This window comes from Oreochromis aureus, linkage group 11, assembly GCF_013358895.1.
Source record: "Oreochromis aureus strain Israel breed Guangdong linkage group 11, ZZ_aureus, whole genome shotgun sequence".
Classification (NCBI taxonomy): domain Eukaryota; kingdom Metazoa; phylum Chordata; class Actinopteri; order Cichliformes; family Cichlidae; genus Oreochromis; species Oreochromis aureus.
The window spans coordinates 8,956,030-8,965,127 of NC_052952.1; the positions used below are offsets into that span (position 1 = coordinate 8,956,030).

Consider the following 9,098-nt stretch of genomic DNA (forward strand, 5'->3'; position numbering starts at 1 on the left):
CAGCCGCATCATGGAAGATGTTGAGATATTTCGATAATATTATCAGAGAGCAGAGAGGGGAAATCAATAGCCCGACATGAGATATGACTGTGAACATCCCAATTACAGCCTGTTTAGAGGGAATTAATGAGGCAGATCTTAGATACTGATATTGTTCTGTCTTGTGGGGATGAGCTGCCTCATTTTCTTCCCGTCATTGCACAAGAGTGAGTGTTTTCTGGGGAAAAAAGAGGGTGTGAGATGTTAGATCGTGAGAGTATTTTATGGTTTAGGAGTGATGGGAGTGCTGTTTTAAACTGCAGGATGCTTTTAAAAACGTTTTCTCCCCTCAGCCTTGCAGCAGGCCCCATAATGCGGGGAAAGGGTGAAGTCATTGTTTTAGATAAAAGCAAACGCAAAAGTAGAGCAGAGGGGGAACGGTCTGTTTCAGCACCATAGACAGCAACTCCCATCATTAACCCGACATCACAAGAGCTCTTCAGAAACCGACTGTTTTTATTTTTCAGTGAACAAAGTTGAAACGCTCTCATCCACTCCCAAGGAGAGCAGTGCATTAGTGAGACTTTTTTTTCTTTTATTGGTGATACTCAGCTGCTGAGACCTAAATAATATTCAATTACATTAGCATGCGCATATATTAAAGAAAAAAATTAAAAGGAAAAAGCTTAGGCCTACATTTTTTTGTTGTTGTTTTTCTCCCAAGATGTAAACTTTGTTATACATTTTTGTGCGTGCGTTGAATCGAAATGTTTCCCTTCTGTAACTCGAGTGTAACAGTTTATGGCTACAACTGTTTTAATAAAGAATAAAACATAACAAGGGAATCATAGACACGCAATAGTTCTCTCTTTTCTTTTCTTTTTTCTTCCATCCGAGTTTTAGTCACAAAAAGTCTTCCACTCTCTTTGCAATAAAGGATCATTTGGTTTTGTTAGGAGCAGAAAAGTTTATTGATAGTTTTTGGAAAACTCATGGCACTGTCTTTGGAGGAGTTTTGATGCTGCTGCAAGGCCGACGTGCTTCTCTCAGCCTCCAGAATTGTGCCTTTGGTGTTCGTGGTCCAAGAGACGGTGGTGTTGGTCAGGGCTTGGCTCAAAGTGCTGTGCCTGAACAAGGGGTCGTGGAAAACCCCGTCCACCCAGTTTCTCAGGGTTGTGACCGGCGAGTCCTGCCTGTCCAGGCCGGTCACGGGTGAGGTAGCGGCGGGGGACGGGGTGAGGGAGGAGGGCGGGGGCTGGCACCTCAGCATACAGGATGGGTACTCAGTTTGGTTCAGAGACGTCGCGGTCTGCGCCAAAGACCAGATCCGAGGTTTGTCGTCTAATATCTGGTGCCCTTGCTGCTGATTATAGCACGCCTTTTCCTGCTGTCTGCTGTCCGACTGGAAGCCGTCGTTTTGATTCGTTTTTAGACAACTCTTGCTCAAGTCCTGCTCCTCTCCGAGAGAAACGGGGATGGAGAGTTTCAGAGACGCGTCCTTGAGGAGGTGTTCGCCTGGGCAGTCGGTTGTCGTTGTGGTCATGTGTGTGTTCATGTGATATCGGTGCTTCAGCTCACACTCTGAGCTTTCGGACTCCAGCGTGTCGAAATCGTCCAAGTCGCTCAACTGGAGGTCCTTGTCGGGCCGGCTTCTGGTCTCTGGAGAACAAGAACAGAAAAGAAACGAGGGGCGTGTCAGTGTCATACAGCAGGACAGAAAATAGGCTTCCAATCAAAGGTGTAAATTAATGTTTCACACCTGCAAATTATAATGTTTGGGGAAAATAAAGGTTCACTTAAGCTTAAAAAATAGAGTTTTAACTTCAATGTATTCAACTCTATCACAATTAACTGCTTAATCTGATATCAAAATTCGAGGAGTCTAAACTTATTTATATATCTGACTCTTTTTAACTCTGACTGAGGCCTGTCTCATGTTCCTCCATTAGTAAGTTCTTAGTGTTGGCCCAGTCTGATGGCAGGCCTGTGCAGCATAGTTCAAAAATAATGTTGCTGCTGACAGGCTTCAGGTGTCATATAGTAAACGTGATTAAGCCTATAATGTGGCACAGATCATTGGTAACCTGTTCAGTCAAACAAATTATTTATTATCAGGATGTAGTGTCTATCTATAATTACAGTATAAAACCCTTCTATTAAAAAATATATTTCTTTGTAAGAGATGTCAGAGTAAACTAAAATATGAGTGTGGTCAGGTTTTATAGGACTGTCTATAGAGTCTGGTATGGAATTCAAGATGCTGCTGTATGCTACAATTTGTAATTTAAGGAAAGTCTATTAATTAAGTGTCTGTCTATAGCTGTAAAGGGGGAAATTATTTATTTAGTCTTTATAAAAAACTAAATGAAAAACATAAATCTCATCTTTGTTATTGTGAACTATATAAAAAGTCAAAAACTTCCCTTAGAAAGAGTTCAGCTTTGGAGTTTTACAGCTTTACTTTATCCCTGCAAAGCACTCTGACACTAACCATCGTCATTGTTCTCGCTTTTTATCTGCTCCTCCTGAGACCCATCCTCATCATCGTCGTATCTTTTCTCCTCTGAGCCCTTGTTTCTCGGCGGCCATGTCATCTTGTTCTCCTTCTTGAGCCTCCTTCTAGCATTTGCGAACCAGGTGGAGACCTGCGTCAGGGTCATTTTAGTGATAATGGCCAGCATGATCTTCTCTCCTTTAGTCGGATATGGGTTCTTCCTGTGCTCCTGTAGCCAGGCCTTCAGCGTGCTGGTCGTCTCTCGTGTAGCATTCTTTCGCCTTGTTCCCCCATCCATGGAGCCATATCTGTTAATGAGAAGAAGGCAAGCAAAATACTAATGAGAGAGTAAATATAGTATGTAATGCTCGTTGCTTGACAATTTCTAAAGCACTGTCCTGGCAGTTCCTCTCCTTAAAGCCATGACAGAGCCATCTGCTTCTTGGAATTTTTCTGAGCTGATGCGTATCATGTTTTATAAGCCTTGGAGTCACACTCCTGCCTTCGTCAGCGCAAATAAAATTTCAAACTGAATATCAGAAGCATGTCTCACTTAAGAGATATAATTCAGAAGCTGTAGCGAACTGTGTGCAAGCAGAAGATCATTACCCTGTCAAAGGTTACATACCGTACCCGCTAATATTTCTTAGAAAGCTGCAAAGTTGTGTGAAGTCCACAGAAAATGCTTTATAAGTCTGAAGGCATCAAAAGCAACAGAGACTCTGACAACTTCCCTAAAACCCCCTCAGATAAAGCGAAGCTCTTACAAAGTTAATATGCTATTACTGTCATTTAGAAAAATATAAGATTTCCCCTTATTAGTAAAGACGAAGAGTGTAAATTATGGTAAGCATTCTTTTTCTCTGGTCATTTTTGTTGTGCCACCTATTAAAACCATTCTTAGCGTAGGCTACAGCTCTTTCCCTACCCTCACCTCTCCCACAAATATCAACCATAAGCCTACATTTAAAATGCATGCTGTTGATTTTCAGTCCGCAGTGAGCTGTAAAAGTCCTCTTGGGAGGCTTTTATGAGGCCTTTATTGCTCCGTATAGCTTAGAGCAGGTCATGCACTGAAAAGGGAATCAAAAGGAGACAAGTGCTGCACCTTTCCTTAGCCTGTGTTGTTCCCTCTCAGATAAAATAGACTGTAAAATTGCTTTATTGAGTGTAATGATGAGCCCTCAGGTAAAAGATGAGTGCAGACATTATGGTGCTGCTGTTGGCCTGCTTGCTCATCTGGGTGACACAGGTTATTTAGCTTTTTGCAGTGTGTGCACTTTCTAGCATTCCTGATGTCATCTTTTGCCCTTTATGCGGTATTAAAAGTGATTGGTAAAAGCAGTTGTCGCTTAGGTTTTGGGCTACATGTTGAAAAGTCTGCCTGAGACATCTAGTACCGTCAATACAATATCAAGTGTGATCAACTATTGTGCAATAATAATAAAAGCAAGTATGTGGTATCACAATGCAGTTCTGATACCGCTGCTAGGTTCTGTTCTAAGGTAAATGTACAGTCACATATGAATCACGTTCACACGCTACCTTTTCACCACATCACAGACTTATTGCGGATGTCAGCTGATTATTGGGAAGACCTTTCAATATGGCAGGCATGCTCTTCACAACAGTGTACAGGCCTTATGTTTTGATGAAAGGGGCATGGGTCCTCTGAGGCAATTCACCCCATCAGAAAAGAAATGTGTCATGAGATGAAGGTGATCACCCAGTGTTGCTTGACGTGATGAGAATGGCCTTGACCCCTCAGGAATGATTGATTTAATGCCAGGAAACTGACCCTAAACTACAGCTCAATATTTACCTCTCGCTTGCATTTTAGTTACATCTTGTGTTTGTTGCTTAAGAAAGCTCGGATAAGTTTCCACTTTTTTGGGATAGCAGACTTAAAGCGCATAGTTCAAAATCATTTCTGATGCAACTGACTTCCCTCTGTTTTTCTGCCTGTACCACATTATACTCAAGCAGGATATTGAGTCTACCTCAAGTGGTCTGTTGTTTGAATTGATAATGAACTTTCTTAACATGTCAAAAAAAAAAAAAAAAAAAAAATCAGCTGTCACAGAAACCTACCTGTCATACTGATACTGCCCCAAGGTAGGATCATAGGGGTAGTAAGCTGTGGCCTGGGTTATTCCCGCATGCGCAGAAGCTGTGGCATCTTTAGTATCAAATGTACCCTGCAATCATACAGCAAGACAGCAAGTTTTTAGAAGAGTGACACACAAAAAAGGGAAGGTATTTCAGCATTTTAAATGATCAACTTGACAAGAAGAAAGTTAAAACCTAAAAGAGATGCACATTGGTTGTACTTTTAGGTTGTCATCCACAAGGGTAATGATTCCAAAAGAAATCCAAACTATCACAAAAACAAAAACAATAATGTTCTGCTAAAAGTGAAGAAAAAAATCAGTCTCATATTTTGTGTTCATATAAACATGATTGTATACCAACTGCAGGGACCAAACTTTTTTTTTAAGACTGAAAAGTTGGAACTCTGATTATTTTTTAAAAACAAATCAGACAAAAGAAATAATTAGAATTCACAGTTGTAGGTAAAATAATCTCTGAGAAGATTACAACCACCCTTTTACTGCCAACAGTGATTCCACTACATGGAATTTTATATGAAACCAAAATGAAAGAAGCAATACTACAGTTTATATGAGCATGTCTTCCTCTTCCATTCAATTAAAATAACAAAAAATTAATTAAATAAACACTGAGAAGTTATGTCCACTCATGTTCTGACAATTTTATCAGGCTGAGTCTTCAAATTCACTTTTGCGAAGATGAAACAGACTGAAAACGACGGAAATCACATACGTTTAAAATTAACGTGCCTCAGAACAAGCCGACACGAAGTGCGTTATTCTTTGGAGTGAATTTTTAATTTCCTTAAAACGGTTGTCTTGAATATAAGAATACATATTCTGCATTTAAAGGCTAATGTTTTGACACGTAGAACACACAAAAAAAATGAGAGAGAGAAGAGAGGTGTGCCTGCTTCAGCTTCTGAACCTTGCAGGTCCATAAATCAATGCCAAGAGGGATCAGATGAAGGGCTTACCAGTGAGTAGAAAGCGGAGGCGTCCGTGCCATATGTAACGTAATTCCCATAGCCTTGACCGCTGGTGTACGGGCTCCCGTACACTCCCAGCGCAGCGGCTGAGCTCAGCTCGTGTCTCGCCGTGGCCAGCAGCCGGCTCTCATACACGGGACAGTAGACAGGTGTCTGTCCGGAAGCCGCTACTCCGGAGTCGGCTATGGTTCTGCCGGTGGACTCGCAGCAAGTGGTCAGAGAGTTAGTTGTCATCAGGAACTGGGTGGAGATCAAGAGAAAATTCATCGGGTGTTTTTTTTTTTTTTTTTTAATTAGAACATAGGCTGCTTAATTTAATGTTGCACTGAAACAGAATGACAGGTGGCGAAGTTAGTTTAAAACTTGTATTTTCTTTTTAAACTGAAAATTGTCTCGATGAAATAAGTTCTACACGTTTCACTTTCACAGATCGCAAAATTAAACTTGGTTATAAAAAAAGTTCGTTTTTAAAATATACAATTTACTTCTTTTGAAATGATCTACATTGTCTGCCCCTTTTTGGTGGATTACCTATTTAAAAATGGCAGATCTATTCGCGATTAAAATACGCCATTAATCAGATCTAAAGTCGAACGACACAACTCTGTTCGCGTGATAATATGCGCGTAAAACTGTCCAAAATGTGCCGTCAAACAGGCTTGATCCAAAATAAAAATCCATGCCTTGCAAACAGATACATGCTTTTCCCAGAGATCGCTCGGTAATACCCAAAGTAATGCCCAAACGATTTTTTTATGGCTCAAAGCCAAAATAAAACAGCTGCTGGGTTATAGCGCAAAACACACATGGCGTGTGCCGAACAAGTTGCCATGTGTGTTCCAGAGCAGATAAACATATGGTTGACATTACAGAGCGGCTATTACCTTACAGAAGTCAGTGAACAGGAGGTCGGGGGTCTCGATGGTTTCTGGTTACCTTCTTTTCACCCCCTTTCTTTCTCGGTTTAGCTACACAGGTACGACTGGTTGCAACGCAATACCTTTCCGATGCCCGAAAGAACATTAAAAGTCTCACGGAATCTTGGCTAAAGTGCGTAAAGGGATGAAGCTTAAATCGATCAGACCATCACCCGTTGCAACATGAATACCGCAACAGCCTATAAACAAACGTAGTTACACGAACTTACTTGTGGAGCAGACGAATAGGGATATCCAAATTGTGGATATGACATGGTAGAGAAGTCCCCCAATATCCAGAAATAAAGCGAGACTGAAGGTCTCCACTCTAACGCAGGCTGCGGCTCTGTTTGACTGTACCAATTGATTGGTAAGCACAGGCTCCTAGGATGCTTATAGGGCGAAGCAGAGTAGCATGTTTAATTTGTAAAAAGCCCCCACTCAAACGACTTTAAACTGCATTAACTAAACCACCTAATCAAACCTCTCCTTTTCCTTTTTTAAAACTCCACTAACAATAAATAAACGCATTAGGGCAACACGAGCTTCTTTGCCAAGAATAATCACTTTGTTGTCAGATACATATTTTTGCCTATAAAAAGTAGTATAAAAGACGTCAGCAGCAGAGGCAGGTTGTTTTAAACGCCGGTGACTGTGACGTCAGAAGTTTCCCACTCTAAAAATGACCAGACTGTAACTTTAATATGCATTTTCTTTCTCAGGATGACGAGAAAAAAAAAAACTGAAAGCACGATCGAAAAAGGAAATGTTTAATAGAGTAAAAGGCACGGAGTACTTTTATGAACACGAATATGTCCTGGAGATTAATTTGCACGAGCAATCAATCAATTAGGCCAATCAATGGCTTAAATATGCACACGTCTGTATCCGCTTAAATGAATTAGGCCTAATGAAGCACATTCCTATCATTCCTTCGAACAACTTCTAATCACATTGGGAGCTAATTGGTTTCAAATTAATTTGTGAAGAGTATTTTCATACTAAAGATAGCAGCCAAAGATTAAACTAATTAATTAACAAAGTAAATGTATTTTATAATACTAACATTCGGTGCAATTTCTATCTATCTATCTATCTATCTATCTATCTATCTATCTATCTATCTATCTATCTATCTATCATTTGTGTATTTGTTAGGAAGACTCATCAAACTGCTGTAAAAAACCCCAAAACTGGTTCGCCACCGTGCCGGTGCGCGTTGCCCTGCTTGGAGAATCCCGGGTTGAGACATGTGGATAGCCCCAGGGGTCACTCCTCAAATTAATGATGATGTACTCCTCCTCCTTCTCCTCCCTCCCTCCTCCTTCCTCTCTCCTCTCCAGCTGGATCTCTGCCTGCCGGTGACAGGTCGATTGAGAGTGATTGATGACTATCTAGGGGACCCGGGCCAACATAATAATATGATTCCGGCACCTTGCAATAATTGCTTGCTTTCATTTACAGATGAAAGAAGTAATAAAGAGCTCTGAGGACGAAGACGTTTGTGCTTCGGTTAAGTAACTTTTGCCTCGTGTTGGTCTTTTTTTTTTTTTTTTTTAAATAATTTTTGTGAAGAAGTTGGGGTTTCTGTGGGAGGGTGGGCTTTATAGGGTGTCTGTTCTCTCATTCATTTTGACAAATTGAATTATAGGGGGTTAGTACCTCCAAGCAAATGGCCGCATTAACACAGTGAACGGGGGGGTCAAAAGGGATCAGCCAGCCCTTTTTAATTTGCATTAACTCTAATGCCACCTCAACATTAACAACCCGTCTGAACCGCTCAAGCATACACTCACTCACACCTCACACACACACGAACACACACGGAGGGCCTACTGCTCCGTTTTGTCTTATTAAATTAGACTTTTTTTCTTTATTGGAGTTTATGTGCGACGTAGTGCATAAAGGCAGGGCGGGACCCAATTTATCTTCAACATGACACACGGGACGAAACGAAAGAGAAAGTGATGACACGTTCATTTTGGATTGGGGTAAACACAAATACACACGCGCACACATTATAGACTAACCTGGGCGTCCAGCTTTGTCTGTTTCTATTTGCATACAGCTCTACACATGTTGGTGTACAGAGGTAAGGAGACGGTGGAAAAATCTTAGAGACACATCCACTGAACTATAGGCTACGGCTCACACCTCCTCCCCCCTCCCCCTGGGTGTATACCTTTTCATTATCCACTGCGTTACCCAGTGTTATCAGGCGCCCGTGATAAAATATTTAGGCGCATTAGTGTATGCCTTTTAGACGGAAAATGAAGGAGGTTCATGCTTGTTTAGCGTTTAAAGATTAAAAGAGAAGATTCTTTTCCCCCTTCCTTCCAGATGTGAGGAAGCAGAGATGCTCTGTGGTTAAAGTGGCGCAAGCAGGAGGAAGATGCTGTTCCATTTTAGGGCAAAGGAGTAATGCTTATGGTCTGGTTGCACTTGTTTGGTTCCTTCCTTTTTTACTGAGGATAAACACGATAATCAGAAAAAATATATCAGCTACTAATGATGTAGATTAATGAGCCACTTGAAGGTGGTTTTACTGTACAGATTAGGATAGATAGCTGTGTTCAGTAGAGACCTGGTGTAGGAGCATCCATCATGT

The 9,098-nt window shown here is 41.1% G+C and overlaps 1 protein-coding gene across 1 annotated transcript; it reads right to left on the reverse strand.

The window, feature by feature from the left end:
• Positions 1-417: 417 nt before the first annotated feature.
• Positions 418-6,965, reverse strand: irx4a (iroquois homeobox 4a). The gene is made up of 5 exons (XM_031751388.2): positions 6,721-6,965; positions 5,562-5,813; positions 4,565-4,671; positions 2,471-2,781; positions 418-1,638 (listed from the first exon to the last, which is right to left on the reverse strand). Exons 1-5 carry the CDS (start codon positions 6,763-6,765, stop codon positions 932-934), a joined length of 1,422 nt encoding a protein of 473 aa, XP_031607248.1. The 5' UTR covers positions 6,766-6,965; the 3' UTR covers positions 418-931.
• Positions 6,966-9,098: the final 2,133 nt, after the last annotated feature.

Coding starts and splice junctions, on each gene's coding strand:
- irx4a (XM_031751388.2), bottom strand. CDS start 6,765: ATGTCATATCCACAATTTGGATATCCCTATTCGTCTGCTCCACAA. Junction 5,814..6,720: donor CCTATTCGTCTGCTCCACAA/GTAAGTTCGTGT, acceptor ATCTCCACCCAG/TTCCTGATGACAACTAACTC. Junction 4,672..5,561: donor CCTCCGCTTTCTACTCACTG/GTAAGCCCTTCA, acceptor GTATGATTGCAG/GGTACATTTGATACTAAAGA.